At 44.8% G+C, this 24,220-nt stretch overlaps 1 protein-coding gene across 2 annotated transcripts in view; it reads left to right on the top strand.

Moving 5' to 3' along the window:
• The window catches only part of emsy (EMSY transcriptional repressor, BRCA2 interacting), a 28,114-nt gene extending 4,912 nt beyond the window's left edge, over positions 1 to 23,202 (top strand). Inside the window, exons 2-20 of one of the 2 annotated variants that reach the window (XM_064982144.1) lie at positions 470 to 578; positions 717 to 816; positions 962 to 1,036; positions 3,311 to 3,486; positions 4,063 to 4,212; positions 4,377 to 4,636; positions 4,848 to 5,091; positions 5,311 to 5,535; positions 5,654 to 5,803; positions 6,516 to 6,689; positions 12,245 to 12,381; positions 12,752 to 12,928; positions 14,000 to 14,189; positions 14,529 to 14,702; positions 15,562 to 15,720; positions 17,992 to 18,149; positions 20,808 to 21,323; positions 21,977 to 22,405; positions 22,586 to 23,202. In XM_064982144.1, coding sequence (XP_064838216.1) covers positions 473 to 578; positions 717 to 816; positions 962 to 1,036; positions 3,311 to 3,486; positions 4,063 to 4,212; positions 4,377 to 4,636; positions 4,848 to 5,091; positions 5,311 to 5,535; positions 5,654 to 5,803; positions 6,516 to 6,689; positions 12,245 to 12,381; positions 12,752 to 12,928; positions 14,000 to 14,189; positions 14,529 to 14,702; positions 15,562 to 15,720; positions 17,992 to 18,149; positions 20,808 to 21,323; positions 21,977 to 22,405; positions 22,586 to 22,783 — 3,798 coding nt within the window. In that variant the 5' untranslated portion in view covers positions 470 to 472 and the 3' untranslated portion in view covers positions 22,784 to 23,202. Of the gene's footprint in view, positions 1 to 469; positions 579 to 716; positions 817 to 961; positions 1,037 to 3,310; positions 3,487 to 4,062; positions 4,213 to 4,376; positions 4,637 to 4,847; positions 5,092 to 5,310; positions 5,536 to 5,653; positions 5,804 to 6,515; positions 6,690 to 12,244; positions 12,382 to 12,751; positions 12,929 to 13,999; positions 14,190 to 14,528; positions 14,703 to 15,561; positions 15,721 to 17,991; positions 18,150 to 20,807; positions 21,357 to 21,976; positions 22,406 to 22,585 lie in introns of both variants that reach the window. The other variant, XM_064982143.1, reaches the window with a different exon arrangement.
• The last annotated feature ends 1,018 nt before the right edge of the window (positions 23,203 to 24,220 follow it).

Genomic DNA, 24,220 nt, shown 5'->3' with positions numbered 1-24,220 from the left:
TGGAGGACTGCGCCTTTGGAGTACCAATATGGCCGACAGGTGGCTTCAAAGCCTCTCATTGGCCATTACATAAAATCCGTAATCTAGGTTTTATACACGTAATTGGTACCAACTCAGGGAATAAGCTTACTAATAACAATAGACCGGTGGCTTAGTTTAGTTAACTAGCTTGTATCAATCCTGATTTGGAAGCTGCTGGCAATGCTTGTTTATGGTTTAATAATATCCATATTCAGATATGGAACTTCTATTACTGACAACCATATTGCATTATCCAATTCTGATATATTATGACTTATTGGTACACAGTGCTACACCTTCTTCTACCATTACTTTGTACATGAAAGGTACCCTGACACTAAGAGTTGTAGAAACGTATTCATATTTCAAATAAAATAAATGTAGTGCATGGATAATCTAGATGATTACATATTTGACATGTACTCTCTTCTGCTCACTGTCAATGTAGTTGATGATTCAGCAGGAGAAACCACAGCTGGCCTGCACCATGCCTGTGGTGTGGCCCACTCTCCTTGACTTGGGCAGGGATGAGTGTAAGAGAATCCTCCGTAAACTTGGTAAGTGCCTTTTAACTTATCCGGCCTCTCTGGTTTGCCTTATGCATGAAGTGATTTGTCACTTTCAAAGAACCCCAAATGTTACTACTATTTCAGAGTGAAAGTTGTTTTTAATGATAAGCCATATTGTTTCAACAGAGCTGGAGGCGTATGCCGGTGTTATCAGTGCTTTGCGAGCCCAAGGCGACCTCACCAAGGATAAGAAGGATCTCCTTGGAGAACTCACTAAAGTCCTCAGGTAAACCAGCAAAGTCACTGTATATTGTTCTCATAGCTAGAGGAACCTATGAAATATGGGACCCTTTTCTTAATAAAAACAAACTTGGCCTGTGACTTAATTGCTCATACTTTCTTTGCTAATACTGTATGGTTGTCTCCCACAGCATTTCAACAGAGCGTCATCGTGCAGAGGTCCGTAGGGCAGTCAATGATGAGCGCCTTACCACCATTGCCTATCAGTAAGTCAAGTTACCCTCTTAAGGTGGTCAGTACTAAAACTACATGCACATTATGACCAACTACTACATACTAGTACACGCTTCAGCCCCTCAATTTATCATATTTTTACCATAATGAGTACACCATCAGTCACTGACTTTATCAATAAGTGCATCGAGGACGTCGTCCCCACAGTGACTGTACGTACATACCCCAACCAGAAGCCATGGATTACAGGCAACATTCGCACTGAGCTAAAGGGTAGAGCTGCCGCTTTCAAGTTGCGGGACTCTAACCCGGAAGTTTACAAGAAATCCTGCTATTCCCTGCGACGAACCATCAAACAAGCAAAGCGTCAATACAGGGCTAAGATTGAATCATACTTCACCGGCTCCGACGCTCATCTTATGTGGCATCGCTTGCAAACTATTACAGACTACAAAGGGAAGCACAGCTGAGAGCTGCCCAGTGTCACGAGCCTACCAGACAAGCTAAATCACTTCTATGCTCGTTTCGAGGCAAGCAACACTGAGGCATGCATGAGCGCATCAGCTGTTCCGGACGACTGTGTGATCACTTTCTCTGAAATTTTCAACATGTCCCTGATTGAGTTTGTAATACCAACATATTTCAAACAGACCACCATAGTCCCTGTGCCCAAGAACACGAAGGCAGCCTGCCTAAATGACTACAGACCTGTAGCACTCAAGTCTGTAGTCATGAAGTGCTTTGAAAGGTTGGTAATGGCTCACATCAACACCATTATCCCAGAAACCCTAGACCCACTCCAATTTGCATACCGCCTAAACAAATCCACAGATGATGCAATCTCTATTTCACTCCACACTGCCCTTTCCCACCTGGACAAAAGGAACACTTATGTGAGAATGCTATTCATTGACTACAGCTCAGCGTTCAACACCATAGTACCCTGAAAGCTCATGACTAAGCTAAGGATCCTGGGACAAAACACCTCCCTCTGCAACTGGATCCTGGAATTCCTGACTGGCCACCCCCAGGTGGTGAGGGTAGGTAGCAACACATCTGCCACTCTGATCCTCAACACTAGAGCTCCCTAGGGGTGCTTGCTCAGTCCCCTCCTGTACTCCCTGTTTACCACGACTGCATGGCCAGGAACGACTCCAACACCATCATTAAGTTTGCAGATTACACACAACAGTGTAGGCCTGATCACCGACAACGACGAGACAGCCTATAGGGAGGAGGTCAGAGACCTGGCCGGGTGGTGCCAGAATAACAACCTATCCCTCAACGTAACCAAGACTAAGGAGATGATTGTGGACTACAGGAAAAGGAGGACAGAGCACATCCCCATTCCCTGTGTCCACATCACCAACAAACTAAAATGGTTCAACCACGCCAAGACAGTCATGAAGAGGGCACGACAAAGCCTATTCCCCCTCAGGAAACTAAAATGATTTGGCATGGGTCCTGAGATCCTCAAAAGGTTCTACAGCTGCAACATCGAGAGCATCCTGACTGGTTGCATCACTGCCTGTTACGGCAATTGCTCAGCCTCTTACCGCAAGGCACTACAGAGGGTAGTGCGTACGGCCCAGTACATCACTGGGGCTAAGCTGCCTGCCATCCAGGACCTCTACACCAGGCGGTGACAGAGGACGGCCCTAAAAATTGTCAGACCCCAGCCACCCCAGTCATAGGCTGTTCTTTCTACTACCGCATGGCAAGAGGTACCGGAGTGCCAAGTCTAGGACAAAAAGGCTTCTCAACAGTTTTTACTCCCAAACCATAAGATTCCTGAACAGGTTGTCAAATGGCTACCCAGACTATTTGCATTGTGTGTCCCCTCCCAACCCATTTTTTTTAAGCTGCTGCTGCTCTCTGTTTATCCTATATGCATAGTCACTTTAACTATACATTCATGTACATACTACCTCAATTGGGCTGACCGACCAGTGCTCCCGCACATTGGCTAACCGGGCTATCTGCATTGTGTCCGACCTACCAACCCCTCTTTTATGCTACTGCTACTCTCTGTTTATCATATATGCATAGACAATTTAACCATATGTACATACTACCTCAATCAGCCTGACTAACCAGTGACTGTATGTAGCCTCGCTACTGTATATAGCCTGTCTTTTTACTGTTGTTTTTTTTTCTTTACTTACCTATTGTTCACCTAATACCTTTTTTGTACTATTGGTTAGAGCCTGTAAGTAAGCATTTCACTGTAAGGTCCACACCTGTTGTATTCGGCTCACGTGACAAATACAATTGTCATCAAACCAAAGTTTATTTGTCTTGTCAAGCATGTCAGGTCCCAACAGCTCCTCAGAGTGGTCCATCGAGGGGCGTCGGCTGGTCCCGCTGATGCCCAGGCTGGTCCCCCAGACCGCCTTCACTGTGACGGCCAATGCAGTGGCCAGCGCCACAGCCAATCAGAACGCTTCGCTTCTGCTGCCTGCCGAAACAGGAAATAAAGAAGGTAAGATCAGACAGCTCAAGGTGGAAATTGCTCTTAACCACAGATCTAGGATCACATTACCTTGCTCCTAATCTTAGCCTGAGGGTTAATCCATTTGAATTCACTTTTTGACAGCACCTCTTTTGATTCGAACTGAACCTTCCATATGTATTTGCCCATTTAAATGGACTTTTTGAACCTGAATGCCAAAATATTCAAGAGATGAAAGTGCTCAAACTTTACCTATTTTACATGCCCCCACCATACCATGAGACATACATGTATTCATCACTGGAAAATATCAACTATTGAGATTTATCATTTAAAAGCTTACAAACTGGGTTGTCAAACTAATTTATAATTTCTAGATTTTTTTTAACTTAAATTTTTACCTTAAGTCAATTGTGTAAAATCAGACATTTCAAAATATTAGCACATGTTGTAGCTTAGACCCTTTTTTACGTCATCTGGCCCTGTCAGTAGTTAGGAGTAACTTTCTACCTGCAACATTAACTGAAGGAAGACATTAAATGATTATTCACTTATGTCTTCTTGTAGTGTCTTTTTATATGAATTATGGTTGTTATTTGTTTGCAGTGGTTGTTTGCTACTCCTACACAAGCACCACGTCCACCAGTGCCACGGCGCCCAGCGGCAGTGCAGCAGCCATGGTGAAATCCCCCCGTCCGGCCAGCCCCGCCTCAAACATGGTGGTGCTGCCCAGCGGGAGCACCGTCTATGTGAAAAGTGAGTGTCAGAACAGAGATTCCATGTTGGTTTATAGAGTTTATTTAAGAATTTTGCATTGGTGAAGGAGTCTCCGGGGCGACACTCACTAAACAGAACCTGAAGTCTGTCAATGTATTGCTGCATTCTTTGTCTCCGTCTGTATGTTTCTCTCGCTCCCCCAGGCGTGAGCTGCTCGGATGAGGATGAGAAGCCGCGTAAGCGGAGGCGGACTAACTCCTCAAGCTCCTCCCCTGTGGTGCTGAAGGAAGTGGCCAAGGTGACCCCGCCCATGTCCAAGACCATCACTGTGCCGGTGAGCGGCAGCCCCAAGATGAGCAACATCATGCAGAGCATCGCCAACTCCCTGCCACCGCACATGTCCCCCGTCAAGATCACCTTTACAAAGCCCACCACCCAGACCACTAACACCACCACGCAGAAGGTGAGCAGGACAGAACTGACCATTGTTCAGTATAAATCCTCTTGTTCTGTAGGCAAAGAGTTAATATAGTGAGGTGTGAGCCAGATAATATAGGAATGTATGGATATGTTTGAATGATCGTAAGTGATTGCACACTGTTTGCAAACTCGATTGTAAGTGATTGTGTATAAGAACTTGATTGTAAGTGGCTGTGTAATTTATGTTTTGTCAGGTGATCATTGTGACGACCTCTCCAAGCTCCAACTTCGTTCCCAACATCCTGTCCAAGTCTCACTCACACAACTACGCGGCGGCCATGTCCAAGTTGGTGTCCACCTCCATGCTGACCTCGGCCAACCAGAAGCAGACGGTGTTAATCCCGGCCAGCTCCAGTCCCTCCTCGGCCCCAAACACAGTCGCTGTGACCACCATGGTTTCTTCCAGCCCGTCTGTGGTCATGTCGACAATAGCGCAGGGTAGGTTTGAATGTCCCACTTCCTGCAGTGTTTTCAAATAGTTTGTTTACTCAGGATTTATTACCGGCCTTCGCCCAATTTAGACAAAGATTGTCTTGTTCTAGCAACTAAGACCTTTCATGTATACAACATTTTATTGAAACAGGAATTGTACTGAATTGTGTGTATCTGATTGGTCTTTGAAACTGACCACTATTGCTTGTCCTCTCCCTGTGCCAGGTGGCTCGTCAACGGGCATGAAAGTGGCCTCCGCCAGGCTCCCCTCTCCTAAGACCATGGTGGGCTCTCCAACCCAGATTCTGGCCCAGTTCCCCAAGCAGCACCAACAGTCACCCAAGCAGCTGCAGCAGGGCTCCCCCATGGGGGCCGGCGTCATGGGCCAGGCCCAGTCCTCTACCACTCTCCCCGGCTCCAAACCCACCATACAGATTAAGCAGGAGTCAGGTGAGTACAGGGCGTGATACCCAACTCTACTGGTGTTAGTACTCTACCCTGAGTATGCAAGTGTACAGAAAGTCTTAATCATGTATTTAACTAATGATTTGTCTAATTGTACCTGTAGGTGTCAAAATCATCACCCAGCAGATGCAGCCCAGTAAGATCCTACCCAAGCCCCCCTCTGTAGGCATGTCCAGCAGCAGTTCTTCCCCGATCATGGTTGTCAGTAGCAACGGGGCCATCATGACCACCAAGTTGGTGTCCCAGCCCACAGGTGTGCCTTCTCACATACTGCTTTTCGACTGTAACACAAGTGTTACACTAGTGTATACACACTGATGTTTTACTAGGTAACTGGTGTATCCAAAGCTAGGGCTGACAGTGAGGACTTGTGAAGAACAAAATCAACAACTTCTGCGTAATCAAAACAGTTGCTTTGTGAGGATATCTTAACCATTGATGGCGTAAACCCATGTTCAGTTAGCCATTATGTAAATGCTGCCAGAAAAGCCCCAGTGGCTTTCTTGGTCCCAGGTTAGTGCAGGTCCACCGAGGCCATGGCCCAGTGAGTCCCAGAAGCCAGGTTGTGGGGGTGGAAACACAAAAGTCTGAGGCTGTTTGGTAAAATACCAAGGTAAATCCTCAGTGTAAATGCACCAACAGTAAACTCACAAAACAGACAACTGTCGTCCAAACATGTAAATAATACACAAGGACACAAGATGTCTGCACTGGTTTGGATAATCTGTGTTTTAATCCTTTATTCTATTTTACTTACTTAGTGTATTTCTTATTTCTCGTTTGCTTTTTTTTTAGTAATACATTGTTATAGATTTATTGCATTGTTGGGTTTTGAGTTTGCAAGAAAGGAATTTCACTGTACTTGTGCATGTGACATGAAACTAGATATTGATATGAAGAAATACTTAGCAAAGCCCCGTCATTTTATTTTCTTTAAGTTGAGGAAAAACATTGATTTTGTGCAGGCACCCAGGCCACATACTCAAGGCCCACTGTGAGTCCCTCCATTGGCGCCAGGATGGCGACGTCAACCAGTGGTGCCACCTACGTCAAGACCACCAGCGGCAGCATCATCACGGTGGTCCCCAAGTCTCTGGCCACACTCGGCGGCAAGATCATCAGCAGCAACATTGTGTCTGGTGAGTTTGAAAGTTCTGTAGTGTTACTAGGGTTTCGGGGGGGTATTTACCAGTGATGTTTACATTTACCAGTTAACTACTGGAATTTTGGATACTTTAAAGGATTTTAAATAATTGACGTAACATGTAAAATATATATTGCTGATAATAAAATGTTTTTTTTCATGTGAAAAATAGAATCACAAAGCTGTCAAACATCCTCAGTATAACCTATCAACTTAGTGCTGTTGCTGTTTAATATGAAGGTTTCTGTCTGGATTAAATTTGTTGTAAATACTTTGGGGCTGAACTAGTGGAAGTTGTGAAATATGTCAATAGTTGGAAGCGTTGCAGAGTAAATTGTAGATTTCATTCTTTTTGTCTTTTTTTTTTTTTTTTTTAATGTTACCCCCTTTTCTCCTCAATTTCGTGGTATCCAATTGTTAGTAGTTACTATCTTGTCTCATCTCTACAACTCCCGTACGGGCTCGGGAGAGAAGAAGGTCGAAAGCCATGCGTCCTCCGAAACCCAACCCAACCAAGCCACACTGCTTCTTAGCACAGCGCGCATCCAACCTGGAAGCCAGCCGCACCAATGTGTCGGAGGAAACACTGTGCACCTGGCGACCTGGTTCGCGTGCACTGCGCCCGGCCCGCCACAGAAGTCGCTAGTGTGCGATGAGACAAGGATATCCCTACTGGCCTAACCCGGACAACGCGAGACCAATTATGCGTCGCCCCACGGACCTCCCGGTCACGCCGGCTGCGACAGAGCCTGGGCGCGAACCCAGAGTATCTGGTGCCCTAGACCAATGCGCCACCCGGGAGGCCAGATGATTTCATTCTTGATTCAATGTTGTTCTTTTGTTTTTATTATTAGGCTATTTTCTCCTAAACCATATTGTCCTTCTACTAGAAACTCATAGACGACATGAATATATACAATGGTGTAAAGTACTAAAGTGTTTTTTTGGGGTATCTGTACTTTACTATTTATATTTTTTTACTTTTACTAAACTACATTCCTAAAGAAAATAATGTACTTTTTACTCCAAACATTTTCCCTCACACCCAAAATTACTAATTATATTTTGAATGATTAGCAGGACAGGAAAATGGTCCAATTCACACACTTCTCAAGAGAACATCCTGGTCATCCCGACTGCCTCTGATGTGGCGGACTAAATAAACACACATGCTTCATTTGTAAATGATGCCTGAGTGTGCCCCTGGCCATTCATTTATTTATTTTTAAGAAAATGGTGCCATCTGGTTTGCTTAATATAACAATGTGAAATAATTTATACTTTTACTTTTCATACTTAATAAGTATATTATAGAAATTACATTTACTTTTGATACTTAAGTACAGTACCAGTCAATAGTTTAGACACATTAATTCCAGGGTTTTCTTTATTTTTACTATTTTATACATTGTAGAATAATAGTTAAGACATCAAAACTATGAAATAACTCATGTAATCATGTAGTAACCAAAAAAGTGTTAAACAAATCAAAATATATTTTAGTTTCTTCAAAGTAGCCACCCTTTGCCCTGATGACACTTTAGCACGCTCTTGACATTCTCTCAACCAGCTTCACGAGGAATGCTTTTCCAACAGTCTTGAAGGAGTTCCCACGTATGCTTAGCACTTGTTGGCTGCTTTTCCTTCACTCTGCGGTCCAAGTAATCCCAAACCATCTCAATTGGGTTGAGATCGGGTGATTGTGGAGGCCAGGTCATCTGATGCAGCACTCCATCACGCTCCTTCTTGGTCAAATAGCCCTTACACAGCCTGGAGGTGTGTTTTCGGTCATTGTCCTGTTGAAAAACAAATGATAGTCCCACTAAGCGCAAACCAGATGGGATGGTGTAGCCATGTTGGATAAGTGTGACTTGAATTCTAAATAAATCAAAGACAATGTCACCAGCAAAACACCTCCACACCACCACCTCCATGCTTCACAGTGGGAACCACACATGTGGAGATCATCCGTTCACCTACTCTGCATCTTACAAAGGCACTGCAGTTGGAACCAAAAATAGAATTTGGACTCATCAGACCAAAGGACAGATTTCCACCAGTCAAATGTCTGTTGCTCGTGTTTCTTGACCCAAGCAAGTATCTTTTTCTTATTGGTGTCCTTTAGTAGTGGTTTCTTTGCAGCAATTCAACCATGAAGGCCTGACTCACGAAGTCTCCTCTGAACAGTTGATGCTGAGATGTCTGTTACTTGAACTCTGTGAAGCATTTTTTTGGGCTGAAATTTCTGAGACTGATAACTCTAATGAACTTATCCTCTGCAGCAGACGTAACTCTGGGTCTTCCTTTCCTGTGGCGGTCATCATGAGGGCCAGTTACACCATAGCGCTTGATGTTTTTTGCAACTGCACTTGAAGAAACTTTCAAAGTTCTTAATGTTCTGTATTGACTGAGCTTCATGTCTTAAATTAAAGTAATGATGGACTGTCCTTTTCTTTGCTTATTTGAGCTGTTCTTGCCATAATATGGACGGTCTTTTACCAAATAGTCCTATCTTCTGTATACCACCCCTACCTTGTCACAATTTTTTAACCCTTTTTTGGGCGGTTTATGACATGATTCCATGTGTTATTTCATAGTTTTGATGTCTTTACTATTATTCTTCAATGTAGAATAGTAAAAATAAAAACAAACCCTTGAATGAATAGGTGTGTCCAAATGTTTGACTGGTGTGTGTGTGTGTGTGTGTGTGTGTGTGTGTGTATACTCTGCTTAAAAAAATTAAAGGGAATACTAAAATAACACATCCTAGCTCTGAATGAATGAAATATTCTTATTAAATACTTTTTTCTTTACATAGTTGAATGTGCTGGCAACAAAATCACACAAATTATCAATGGAAATCAAATTTATCAACCCATGGAGGTCTGGATTTGGAGTCACACTCAAAATTAAAGTGATAAACCACACTACAGGCTGATCCAACTTTGATGTAATGTCCTTAAAACAAGTCAAAATGAGGCTCAATAGTGTGTGTGGCCTCCACTTGCCTGTATGACCTCCCTACAACGCCTGGGCATGCTCCTGATGAGGTGGCGGATGGTCTCCTGAGGGATCTCCTCCCAGACCTGAACTAAAGCATCCGCCAACTCCTGGACAGTCTGGTGCAACGTGGCGTTGGTGGAACGAGCGAGACATGATGTCCCAGATGTGCTCAATTGGATTCAGGTCTGGGGAACGGGCGGGCCAGTCCATAGCATCAATGCCTTCCACTTGCAGGAACTGCTGACACTCCAGCCACATGATGTCAAGCATTGCCTTGCATTAGGAGGAACCCAAGGCCAACCGCACCAGCATATGGTCTCACAAGGGGTTTGAGGATCTCATCTCGGTACCTAATGGCAGTCAGGCTACCTCTGGCGAGCACATGGAGGGCTGTGCGCCCCCCAAAGAAATGCTACCCCACACCATGACTGACCGACCGCCAAACCGGTCATGCTGGAGGATGTTGCAGGCAGCAGACCGTTCTCCACGGCGTCTCCAGACTCTGTCACGTCTGTCACATGTGCTCAGTGTGAACCTGCTTTCATCTGTGAAGAGCACAGGGCGCCAGTGGCAAATTTGCCAATCTTGGTGTTCTCTGACAAATGCCAAACGTCCTGCACGGTGTTGGGCTATAAGCACAACCCCCACCTGTGGATGTCGGGCCCTCATACCACCCTCACGGAGTCTGTTTCTGACTGTTTGAGCAGACACATGCACATTTGTGGCCTGCTGGAGGTCATTTTGCAGTGCTCCTCCTGCTCCTCCTTGCACAAAGGCGGAGGTAGCGGCCCTGCTGGGTTGTTGCCCTCCTACGGCCTCCTCCACGTCTCCTGATGTACTGGCCTGTCTCCTGGTAGCGCCTCCATGCTCTGGACACTACGCTGACAGACAACCTTCTTCCCACAGTTCGCATTGATGTGCCATCCTGGATGAGCTGCACTACCTGAGCCACTTGTGTGGGTTGTAGACTCCGTCTCATGCTACCACTAGAGTGAAAGCACCGCCAACATTCAAAAGTGACCAAAACATCAGCCAGGAAGCATAGGAACTGAGAAGTGGTCTGTGGTCACCACCTGCAGAACCACTCCTTTATTGGGGGTGTCTTGCTAATTGCCTATAATTTCCACCTGTTTTCTATTCCATTTGCACAACAGCATGTGAAATTTATTGTCAATCAGTGTTGCTTCCGAAGTGGACAGTTTGATTTCACAGAAGTGTGATTGACTTGGAGTTACATTGTGTTGTTTAAGTGTTCCCTTTATTTTTTCTCACACTCCACATGGCCATAGGTTTGCGGACATGTGCTTGTTGAACATCTCATTCTAAAATCATGGGCATTAAATGGAGTTGGTACCCCCCCCTTTGCTGCTATAACAGCCTCTACTCTTCTGGGAAGGCGTTCCACTAGATGTTGGAACATGACTGCAGGGACTTGCTTCCATTCAGCCACGAGCATTACTGAGGTCAGGCATTTCGGCCTGGCTCGCAGTCGGCCTTCCAATTCATGCCAGAGGGGTTGAGGTCAGGGCTCTGCAGGCCAATAAAGTGCTACCACACCAATCTGAATTGTCATGCTGAAATAGGAAAGGGCCTTCTCCAAACTGTTGCTACAAAGTTGGAAGCACAGAATCGTCTAGAATGTCATTGTATGCTGTAGTTTTAAGACTTCCCTTCACTGGAACGAACAGGTCTACTCCATTGCATGAAAACAGCCCAGGACCGTTATTCATCCTCGCATTCGGGCAGGTAGCGTTCTCTTGGCATACCTCAAACCCAGGTTAGTTTGTCGCAGTTCCAGATGGTGAAGTGTGAATCATCACTCCAGAGAACGCCTTTCCACTGATCCAGAGTCCAATGGAGGCAAACTTTACACCACTCTGGCCGATGCTTGGCAATGTGCATGGTGATCTTAGGCTTGTGTGCGGCTGCTCGGCCATGGAAAACCATTTTGTCAAGCACCTGACAATCAGTTATTGTGCTGAAGTTGCTTCTAGAGGCCGTTTGGAACTCGGTAGTGAGTGTTGCAACCGAGGACAGACTATTTTTACGCACTACTCTCTTCTGCACTTAGCGGCCCCGTTCTGTGAGCTTGTGTGGCCTGCCACTTCACGGCTGGGCCGTTGTTGCTCCTAGACATTTCCACTTCACAGTAACAGCACTTACAGTTGACCGGGGCAGCTCTAGCAGGGCAGAAATTTGACAAAAATAAAATTTGTTGGAAAGGGGGCATCCAATGATGGGGCCACGTTGAAAGTCACTGAGCTAATTCAGTACGGGCCATTTTACTGCCGCTGTTTGTCTATGGCGATTGCATGGCTGTGTGGCTGAAATAGCAGAATCCACTAATTTGAAGGGGTGTCCACAAACTTTTGGCTATGTAGTTACTCCAGTATACATTTATTAAAGTTTACATAGATTATCAAAATTAACTAACTTTTGCAACCCTAATGTTACCAATTTTGACTGAACATCTAGTTGTCCAATTATAGTGACTTCAAATGTTGTGTTTTGGCAAACCTTTAGATGTTCTTTCCCCCTCCATTGCAGGTACAACAACTAAGATAACTACCATTCCTATGACGTCCAAGCCCAATGTTATTGTGGTGCAAAAGACCACTGGCAAAGCAACGACCATCCAGGGCCTGCCTGGCAAGAATGTGGTCACCACACTGTTGAATGCAGGGGTCAGTTCAACATGATTGTTATTATAAATGAAACCATTTTAATTAAGACAGATTTTATTTAACATAAAAAAAAATATCTAGATTCTAAGTAATTATTTCAGAAGTGTTCAAATGTATTGACCCCAAAACTTATTTTTAAGTTTTTTGATAGTTATAGTTTAGCCTTTCTGTCTGATCAGTCTATTGCTTTCAGCTCCATATTATGCATTTACATGTTTATGTTTTCAGTTGTCATTTAGCAGACGCTCTTAATTCATAGTGACTTACAATTAGTACATTAATCTTAAACCCTGGTCAAAAGTAGTGCACTATATAGGGAATAGGGTGCCATTGGTTACAGAACCAAAATATGAATGCCTCTGTGCCATAGGGCGAAAAGACCCTGCAGGGTGTGCCGGGGTCCAAGCCAGCCATCATCACAGCCTCCAGACCCATCACCAAGATGATCGTGACCCAGCCGAAAGGCATGGGCTCAGGGGTGCAGCCCAACACCACCACCAAGATCATCCCCACCAAAATAGTGTACGGCCAGCAGGGCAAGACCCAGGTCAGTAACAGTCCAACGCTGTCTATGTAGGGTGAAGTTGCCTCTAGACGCTGGCTCTTGGGTCAGTTTTGCCTTTACCCCTCTAATGCTTAGGTTTGGGGAAGCTGATCCGAGAGCTGTCTGTACTCTGGGGAAACTTCACCCCGGAGCGTCTCAGCCACTCAACGAGTAGTGTGAACGAGATAATTTCGTACTAAATGCTCTTTGTCTTGGATACAGTTCTTTTGGAAAGTATTCAGACCCCTTGACATTTTGTTATGTAACAGCCTTAACTTAAAACAAAAACAGATTTTTAGAAAAATGTTGAAATGTATACATTTAATTTACCACAGGTGGACTCCAAACAAGTTGTAGAAACACATCAAGCATGAGCAATGGATACAAGATGCACATGAGCTCAATTTCGAGACTCATAGCAAAGGGTCTGAATATTTATGTACCTAAAGGTGTTTCTGTTTTTATTTAGCACATTTGCTAAAATCTCTCAACCTGTTTTCGTGGCCTCCGGAGTGTCGTCAGTTGAACGGTGTTTCCTCCGACACATTAGTGCGTCTGGTTTCCGGGTTAAGCGAGCAGGTGTTAAGAGGTAGCGCGGCTTGGCAGGCCATATTCGGAGGATGCATGACTTGACCTTCGCCTCTCTCTCTCGAGCCCATTGGGGGAGTTGCAGTGATGAGACAAGATCATAACTACCAATTGGATATCACAAAATTGGGGAGGAAAAGAGAGGTAAATTTACAATAAAAAAATATATATATAAAAAAAAAACATATATATATATATATTAAATAAATATATATTAAATAAATAAATAAATACATTTTTAGGATAGGGCTGTAATGTAACAATGTGGAATAAAATAAGGTTTCTGAATGCACTGTATATTTTAACTTCTGTCCTGAATTACCAATGCATCAGGTCGGTGTAACTTATATGTATGATGTAAAAAAGGAACACCAGGACACTTGACATTGTTCTCAGCTGTGCTGTACTTTATGGAGCAACAAAAACTATTTCTCTGGTGCCATTCACTGAGCTCTTCTAGGTGTGTAAACATTGATTCGTGTCCAGGTGCTGATCAAGCCCAAGCCCATCTTCCAGACTGCAGTGTTGAGCGAGCAGACCAGGCAGCTGGTGAGCGAAACACTGCAGCAGGCGTCCAGGGTGGCTGACGCACAGGAGGGGGCGCTGAAGGATGAGTCAGGTGGCATCACCGAGGGCTGCTTTCAGCCCGCCGATGGCTCCAACAGCAGCAGTCACGGTACGTTGTTGCACTCCACATAACAGCAAAAAGTACATGATATAGCCTGCAGCCTAACTACGAGAACAAAAAAGACACTCAAGTTAAAACTGTGTATTGTAGTCTCACACAGCTATTGACTACCTCATCTATAGTATGAAAGTGTATCTATTCTCACAAGTATCCAGCTAAGTTCAATTCCCTTCACTTTCAAATGGTAAATGGCTCCACTCGCATAATATAATTATTTCAATTCCCTTTTACTTGAATGCATGTCCAATTTAATTCCCACATCGACTGGAATCTAAAGGGAATCCGCACAATTCCATATGACTTGTTTTGGTTGTTGTCACCGGTCAGACTCCCAGCCCGTAGTGCACATCATCTCCTCCAGAGGGCAGGAGTGGGCTGAGCAGCATGAAGTGTCGGTGGAGTCCGGCCCCACCATCATCTACCAGGACGTGTCTACGGGGAACGTGACCCAGTCGGCCACCTCAACCATTAAGGCCCTGCTGGAGCTGCAGCAAACCACAGGTGACTAACAGACTGACCACCGTCACCATGACAACTACCATACCACTTACCAGGGTTGGGGTCAATTCCATTTTAATTCAGAAACGGAGTAATCTTCCTGGCAACAAGGCTAGTCACCTGTTAATAGTGCTTGTTATTATGGCTGGGATTCTATCCCAGAAGTCAGTGGATGAACTCTGGGGGGTTTCCAAACCACTTCCCCTTTTGTAATCTTTACTGCTGTGGACCTTTCACTGACTTCTTGTAAAAGGCTGTTTGTTGCTTGATATTGAGCGTGACTGTGTTGAGTGTGACTGATGCCTGACATACAAAAACATCCCCCTTTTAGTGCTTGCAGATAGAAACGAGATGGAGCCATCGCCATATTGCACCTATCTAGTCCTTGCTATAGTGGTAGGGTTGGCTAATCTTTGCAGGGTTTTCTACCAGACCTGACTCAAATAATAAAGATATTAAATTTGTACACCACGATTATTTGAATTAGGTGTGTCAGGTGCTGTGCGAATATCCTGACACTGCAGCCCCTAAAACGATGTTTAATACAAACGACTTGAGAAGAAAGCCCCAGCTTCTGACACCTCAGTTTTTCCACACATACAAACACACAATTTCTTAACGGTGCAATTAATGGGCCTGTGGCGCACTCAAACACAGCCTGATCACAGGTCAAGTGACTGGACTCTCTGGGACCTGATTCTGGGAGAATCGGATGTAAAAGTGTTCGTCGTTGGGGTCAGACTGCTCTGAACTCTAATTCTCATGTAAGTGACGGTACTTTGTCGTCCCGCGTCTTTCCAAATATAAATGGAGTAGTTGTTTATTAGATGACTGATAGTGACAGTCTCTGTTGCATTTACAGTGAAGGACAAGGGTGAGGCGAAGCCCAGGCAGCACACCATAGACCTGAGCCAGATGGCTGTGCCCTTTCAGATGGCCCAGGACAAGAAGCAGCAGGATCCAGTCTCCCCTGGGACATCCACTGTAGAGACTGAACCGTCCACTGAATACACCACTGCTGGTACATGAACTGACCACTCGGGTTGCCTCCCACATGGCACCCTATTCTCTATATAATGCACTACTTTTCACTGAGGTCCAACCCTGTTCAAAGGTAGTGCACTATATAAGGGATAGGGTGCTATTTGGGAAGCGAGCTCACTGAAACATTTCTCCTTGGGCATTACACACAGCCAAGACACTATAATCTGTCTTACTTTTTAGTTTCTCAGATTTGATCAATTGTCATATTACACTGTATTGTCATCACTTTTGGGGATCATTTTAGGCGTCCTCCTAAGTGATATGATGTTCACTTTCTTTTCATACTGTTTCATTGTGAAATACATTGATGTACAGTACCAGTCAAAAGTTTGGACACACCTGGGCATTCTTTCAACCAGCTTCATGAGGTAGTCACCTGGAATGCATTTCAGTTAACAGGTGTGCCTTGTTACATTGGTGGAATTTCTTTCATCCTCAATGCGTTTTGAGTTGATAAGGTAGGGCTGGTTTATAGAGGATAGCCCTAAAAGACCAAGTCCATATAGCAAGAACAGCTCAAATAAGCAAAGAGAAATGACACTCCATCATTACTTTAAGACATGAAGAACTTTGACATTTTCTTCAAGTGCAGTCGCAAAAACCATCAAGCGCTATGATGAAACTGACTCTCATGGGGACCACCACAGGAAAGGAAGACCCAGAGTTACCTCTGCTTCAGAGGATACGTTCATTAGTTACCAGCCTCAGATATTGCTTCAGAGTTCAAGTAACAGACACATCTCAACATCAACTGTTCAGAGGAGACTGCGTGAATCAGGCCTTCGTGAATCAGGCCTTCGTGGTTGAATTGCTGCAAAGAAACCACTACTAAAGGACACCAATAGAAGAAGAGACTTGCTTGGGCCAAGAAACATGAGCAATGGACATTAGACCAGTGGAAATCTGTCGTTTGGCCGCAGCATTCTGCAGCAATACACCATCCAATCTGGTTTGGGCTTAGTGGGACTATCATTTGTTTTTCAACAGGACAATGACCCAACCCACCTCCAGGCTGTGTAAGGGCTATTTGACAAAGAAGGAAAGTGATTGAGTGCTGCATCAGATGACTTGACCTCCACAATCCCTCGACCTTAACCCAATTGAGATGGTTTGGGATGAGTTGGACCGCAGAGTGAAGGACAAGCAGCCAACAAGTGCTCAGAATATGTGGGAACTCCTTCAAAACTGTTGGAAAAGCATTCCAGTTGAAGCTAGTTGAGAGAATGCAAAGCTCTCATCAAGGCAAAGGGTGGCTACTTCGAAGAACACTTTTTGGTTGCTACTTAATTCCATATGTGTTATTTCATAGTTTTGATGCCTTCACTATTATTTTACAATGTAGAACATATTAAAAATAAAGAAAAACCCTTTAATGGGTAGGTGTGTCCAAACATTTGACTGGTAGTGTATATCATATTTTGTCACCCCTTAATGATATTACACCTTGGATGGAAAATTATACACTTTCCTACTCATGTATTCAGGGGTTTACACACAATTGTAGCCCTTAACCACGCAGAAATAAGCAAAGTGAAAAACAGCAGGCTGTTCACTAAAGAATGTCTCGAAATAATGCCGTTCCGAGTAATTGAGAGCAATTCCATGTTAAAAACAAGGTTTCCATCCAACCTTTTTATGCGAGTAAAGTATGTCAGATAAAACATTTTAATTACAGGCAAAACAAAATACAATAGATAAGGTGGGATATTTTTGTGTCAGGAAAATTAATTATGCAATAAATGGTGGAAACAATTTTTTTATCCACAAATATTGATAAAATAACCCTTATATTGAGTCACCCGATGACATGTGTGGTCCTCCCAGCTCGTTGGGAAAACATGCAGTTTATTAGGCTACAGATTAAATAAGTTATGATGAACTTTAGGGGCGGTGAAAGTGCAAGGTGATGAGCTTGATTCTCCTTTCCAATAAATATTGAGGGTCTTATTCTGGTGACATGATTGATGCTTGGCTGCTGTTTGACAAATAAAAATAATTTTGTCCATAATGATCTCATCATGTGTAGGCTATATGTGCGCTCTAGCCAACAGTGCTATCTGTGAACACTGTACTGTATCTGTTGGCTGGAGTGCATGTGCCTTTTATCTGCAACAAGTCAATTTAATGGAATAACCACCCTGGTGGGAAAATGTGCACATTGTTATTAAGTGGATTTTAGAATATTCACATGCAAACTCTGTTGCCAATTGGATGGTAACCTAACTTATGATGATCTCTCTTTGTGCAGTTAAAGCCAGCCGGGCCGGACCATCCTCTGGAGGCGACATGGTCATGTCCGCTAGCCAGCAACTGGCGGCGTCCTCACAGAGCACAGGTCACACCCCCATGGTGGTCAAGTCCATCCCAACTTCCTCTGCGGTCACCGTCACACGCATTGTCCAACTGGTGAGACAAACGCCTACCTAGTATATGAACTTAAAAATCACATACATGAGGCCTCCCGGGTGGCGCAGTGGTTAAGGGCGCTGTACTGCAGCGGCAGTTGTGCCACCAGAAACTGTGGGTTCGCGCCCAGGCTCTGTCGTAACCGGACGGGACCGGGAGGTACGTGGGGCGACGTACAATTGGCCTAGCGTTGTCCGGGTTAGGGAGGGTTTGGCCGGTAGGGATATTCTTGTCTCATCGCGCACCAGCGACTCCTGTGGGGGGCCGGGCGCAGTGCACGACGTTGCTAACCAACGTTGCACGGTGTTGAGACAAGATAGTAGCTACTAACAATTGGATACCACTAAAATTGGGGAGAAAAAGGGGTAAAATTCAACAAAAACTAAAAAAATCACAAATACATGTTCATCTTTGTATTCTTCTTTTCCAATGTTTTATTAAATCATATAGTTATACTGCATTCTCTCACTGGCATAGGATCTCACTGTTCATTAGGTAAGTGGTGATCCTAACTGACCTAAGTTGAATGTGAAATATCAGAATAATAGTAGAGAGAATGATTTTATTTCAGCTTTTATTTCTTTCATGCTAGCATTGCCTTTAAATTGTTTAACTTGGGTCAAACGTTTCGGGTAGCCTTCCACACAAGCTTCCCACAATAAGTTGGGTGAATTTTGGCCCATTCCTCCTGACAGAGCTTGTGTAACTGGGTCAGATTTGTCGGCCTCCTTGCTCGCACACGCTTTTTCAGTTCTGCCCACAAATTGTCTATAGGATTGAGGTCAGTGCTTTGTGATGGCCACTCTTGAGATATTGCTTCAATATATCCACATCATTTTCCCCCTCATGATGCCATCTATTTTGTGAAGTGCACCAGACCCTCCTGCAGCAAAGCACCCCCACAACATGATGCTGCCACCCCGGTGCTTCACGGTTGGGATGGTGTTCTTCAGCTTGCAATCCTCCCCGTTTTTCCTCCAAACATAGCGATGGTCATTATGGCCAAACAGTTCTATTTTTGTTTCATCAGACCAGAGGACATTTCCCCCAAAAGTACCATCTTTGTCCCCATGTGCAGTTGCAAACCTTTATCTGGCTTTTTTATGGTGGTTTTGGACCAGTGGCTTCTTCCTTGCTGAGCGGCCTTTCAAGTTATGTCAATATAGGACTCATTTTACTGTGGATATAGATACCTTTGTACCTGTTTCCTCCAGCATCTTCACAAGATCTTTTGCTGTTGTTCTGGGATTGATTTGCACTTTTCGCACCAAAGTATATTCATCTCTAGGAGACAGAAGGCGTCTCCTTCCTGAGCGGTATGATGGCTGCGCGGTCCCATGGTGTTTATAATTGCGTACTATTGTTTGTGTAGATGAACATGATACCTTCAGGCATTTGGAAATTGCTCCCAAGGATGAACCAGAGTTGTGGAGGTCTACAATTTCTTTTCCGGGGTCTTGGCTGATTTCTTTTGATTTTCCCATGATGTCAAGCAAAGAGGCACTGAGTTTGAAGGTAGGCCTTGAAATACATCCACAGGTACGCCTCCAATTGACTCAAATGATGTCAATTAGCCTATCGCTTCTAAAGCCATGGCATCATTTTCTGGTATGTTCCAAGCTGTTTAAGGCACAGTCAACTTAGTGTATGTAAACTTCCAACTTCAACTGTATCAATATGCACCAATATTCAGGTAACTGCCAAAATAATGGAAACACGAGGGATACAAATAGTGTTGAATGCAGGTGCTTCCACACAGGTATAGTGTGAGTTAATTAAGCAATTAATATGCCATCATGCTTAGGGCTATGTATTAAAATGCTGGGCAGGCCATTATTTTGGCTGCCATGGCTATGTCTCCATAGGATGACAATACCCCCATCCACAGGGCACTAGTGGTCACTGAATTGTTTGATGAGCATGAAATCGGTATAAACCGTATGCCATGGCCGTCTGTCACCAGATATCAACCCAATTGAACACTTATAGGAGATTCTGGAGTGGCGCCTGAGATAACGTTTTCCACCACCATCAACAAAACATGAAATTGCAGAAGAATGGTGTTGCGTAGAGTTCCAGACACTTGTAGAATCTATGCCAAGGTGCATAGAAGCTGTTCTGGATCATGGAGCTGTGTTTTTTGTGGGGAGTCGGCGGCAGGTGGGACACGGTCATGAGGTGGAACGGCATTTATTGGATATATATCCACCTCTGGCCTGCTCGCCTCCCTACCACTGAGGAAGTACAGTTCCCGCTCAGCCCAGTCAAAACTGTTCGCTGCTCTGGCCCCCCAATGGTGGAACAAACTCCCTCACGACGCCAGGACAGCGGAGTCAATCACCACCTTCCGGAGACACCTGAAACCCCACCTCTTCAAGGAATACCTAGGATAGGATAAGTAATCCTTCTCACCCCCCCCCCCCTTAAATGATTTAGATGCACTATTGTAAAGTGGCTGTTCCACTGGATGTCAGAAGGTGAATTCACCAATTTGTAAGTCGCTCTGGATAAGAGCGTCTGCTAAATAACTTAAATGTAAATGTAATGGTCGCCCAACACCCTATTAAGGTACTTTGTTGGTGTTTCTTTTATTTTTTAGCAGTTACCTGTATTTCCATATATACCACTATTGTTAATGATCGTATAATGTCATTCCAGGCGTCGGAGGGCCAGCTTATCCATAGTAAGCAGGCGGAGGAGATGGTGATGGAGGAGGGTGAACTAGAAGGGGACACCCTGGACCCCCAGACGGGCCTGTTCTACCGTTCCATCCAACTCGCGGCAGCCCCTGCCCCTCAGCACCACACACTCCCCCAACCCCAAAGCCAGTCACACTCTGAGCCCCAGTCGGAGCAGGGCAGACACATGCCCCACTCCACCCAGCCCCCACAGCTACACAGCAAGCCCCAGATGAGCCAGCTTTCCTCCACCTTGGTGAAGAAGCCACCCCAGCTCCAAGAGCAGTACCAGCCCAAGCCCCAGGCTCCAGGGCAGAGCCTGAAGGAGAGGCCCTCCTCTGCCTCGGGATCCCCCCAGCTGGTGGGCCTGGGCACCCCTACAAAGCCACCCTCCCTCACCCCCCAGCTCCCCAAGCTGCAGCAGGCACCCACCTCCCACCACAGGCCCATCCACACACAGCTGTCCCAGCCGCCACCCCTGCAGGCCCACCACCCGGTGGGTACAGACAAGACCCCTTCCACAAGCCTGGTGAGCACCATCCCTCTCTGATGGACCTCCAGGCCCCAGTGACTATTTTATTTATTATTTTATTTATCAGGTTGACACTGAATCGTCAAATGCATTCTGCCATAATGCTTTAGAATAGAACTTCATTTAAACTTTCTTTGCCCTCTAGATGGATTTTGACTTAAACATTTAAAAGCATTTACACCGAGTGCACATTCCATACATGTAAATCTTGTCCTGATTCACAGCACTTGTCCCTTGATGGGCCTTTTAAGATCAATAAGATAAGACAAAGCTCTGGGCACCATGCCACAAATTCCCTTCCCATCAGATCAGTGTTGTTTGTACAGTAGCGCAGGAAGCCTGACAAAACCTTCACGTATGACAACCTGAAAATAAATTACCATTGTTTTTCATTCAAAAGGGGCCATGAGTTTCCACCTGGCCCTACACTAGTTCCAACCATATAAATGGAAGGGGAAGCCCTTTCAGACCATGGCAATTTGACTAACACTCATGGGTACATTCAATATGGCCGCTGGTCTACATATTACAGAACATCGACTTGAATTGCATTGTCTGTTCTATTAATTTCTATAGTTCCAACCAAATCCATTTTTCCCCTCTCTCCCCCGACATAGCCGCCAATCATCACCCAGGGCGCCAGCATCACCAAGATCACCTTCGGCGGCAGCAGCAGCCACCAGTCCCCGCCAGTGTCCAGCAGTGGCGAGGCCACAGCAAAGCTGGTCCCTGCCGAGCCCAGCAGCTCGGGCCCGTCCGGCGGCGAGAAGCCCTCCGTTTCGGACATTCTCAAGATTTCCATGATGGAAGCGGAGATCGACCCTAGCGCCGAGCCAATGGTGGTGGACTCGTCCAGCGACTGCAGCCCCTACGGGAAGGGTGTGGGGGCAGGGGGAGATTTAGGTGTGTTGGGGGGCTCAGGCCCGGTCATCAGCAGCTCGGGGACCTCCCTGCACCACTCATCCCACTCCAAGCCCCAGCACAGCCAGTTTAGCCGCATCCAGGGCCTAGTGGCCAAGGGCAAAGAAGACCTGGACGTCATTGAGGTACATTTCTGTGATTTCAAAGATGTATGTTATAGCATAGCAAAGCCTTACTAATTACATATTCTGAGCCATATGATTAACATCTCTTAAACATTGCTTATTATAGGACAACAGTCATCTAAGCTTTTAACATCTATAGACAATAAAAGCTAAATAACATCCGTTTACTCCCCTCCCCAGGTGATCCCTCGGTACTCTATCATGCCAGACTCCAGCCAGTCCAACGTGGTGGTGGAGCCCAGCGGCTTCCTGGAGATCAGCAACTACACCAGCCAACGGCTGGATGAGGAGAGCGTCATGGAGCAAGAGGTGGACAGCAGCAATGACGAGGCCACCACTGTCATCCCCATGGAGGGCTGTGCCGACCAGTCCCAGTGACCACTACACATGTCAACTCCGTCACACACGATGTGTGGCAGAGATGAGGGTGATTACGGTCATCACAGTGACTTGTGGTTATCTCCCGACTTAGTTAGAACCCTAATCACGTTACGGCAAACTAATAAATGAGGTATTTGCATAACGGTATTTGATTCAACAATGTAAATTTGAATACATGATAGTACAGTTTGAGTTTCTGACTTGTAATAAATAAAGTTTGATGGCCTTCAGATTACTTCAGTTTGTTTTAAAGTGGGCACATGCAGTGATTCAAGATTTGTCACAGACAATAACGGCTGACCATAAAGGGATTGAAGTAACCCTTGAGGAATTAACACTTTGAAGTTGAAACAGTTGGTAAGAACAATTGTTGGAAGAAAAAAGAAATACAAACAAATAAATACACATTCAACCTTGTTAGTTTGAGTTTTTCTGTTTTGTGTTCTCTGTGTAACTTTTTAGAAGTTTAACTAAACTTTTATACAACAGCTTAAAACTGTTTTTCTGTTACAGGACTGCACACAATTTGGCATTCCCTTGGTGAATGTTGTTTTGTATATGACCCATCAGTCCATCTTAATGAATTGACCTTTCAACATAAGGAAATCACCAATGTTTCCACCAAATGTTTATTTGCATTAAATCATAGGGGTAAAAAGAATTGCTTAATGTGAGGGCTAGATGTAAGCTAGGCTAGTGTGTGTGTTGGGAAGTTTCTGTGAATACCAGCACCCTTTTGTTAGTGCCGTAAGTCTGGGTTGTATAATTTACATTTTTGTCATTTAGCAGACGCTCTTATCCAGAGCAATTTACTGTTGTGAGTGCATAGATTATTTTTTTTTGTACTGGTCCCCCATGGGAATCGAACCCACAGCCCTGGCTTTGCAAGCACCATGCTCTACCAACTGAGGCTATACAGATTTTATGAGTGTGTTTACACTGTGGTTGGTCTAACTGCAGTGTAGTCAACGATGGAGATGGAGGCTAGCCATTGTGCTTACTAGCCTACAGAGCATCCGCGTACTGGACTGGCTGAAAGGGGAATCTGTCATTCATTAGAGGGTGCTTTTGCTCTCTCGTCGGTCTTTGGCAAATCTTCTCATGTTATCCACACAGAGGGACTTTGTGTCCGGATATTGCTAAAGCCAGGAGTATGCCCAAGCCCAAGGGAGGATGATGTAGACCTACAACTAGCTCTCCCCTCATTTACTCCTTTGAGTGGTTAGCATTGTGTGCTAACAAACCACATTAGTAGCCAAAAGATGATCCAACGGTTCATTTCTGGTTACAGAAATGGACATTTGGGGGATTGCTTTGAGGTTGTTTCTGGCTGAACTTGTGACAAGCATCTGTTTTGCTAATTGAAATTGTAAATGATGCTTCAACTCACATGGATTCTAAATCATGTCTTTGTAAAACTGAAAATATGTAAGC

Source organism: Oncorhynchus masou, chromosome 12 (assembly GCF_036934945.1).
Source record: "Oncorhynchus masou masou isolate Uvic2021 chromosome 12, UVic_Omas_1.1, whole genome shotgun sequence".
NCBI lineage: Eukaryota > Metazoa > Chordata > Actinopteri > Salmoniformes > Salmonidae > Oncorhynchus > Oncorhynchus masou.
Note: the sequence above shows the minus strand (reverse complement) of the source record. Positions and strands in the feature narration are given on the sequence as shown.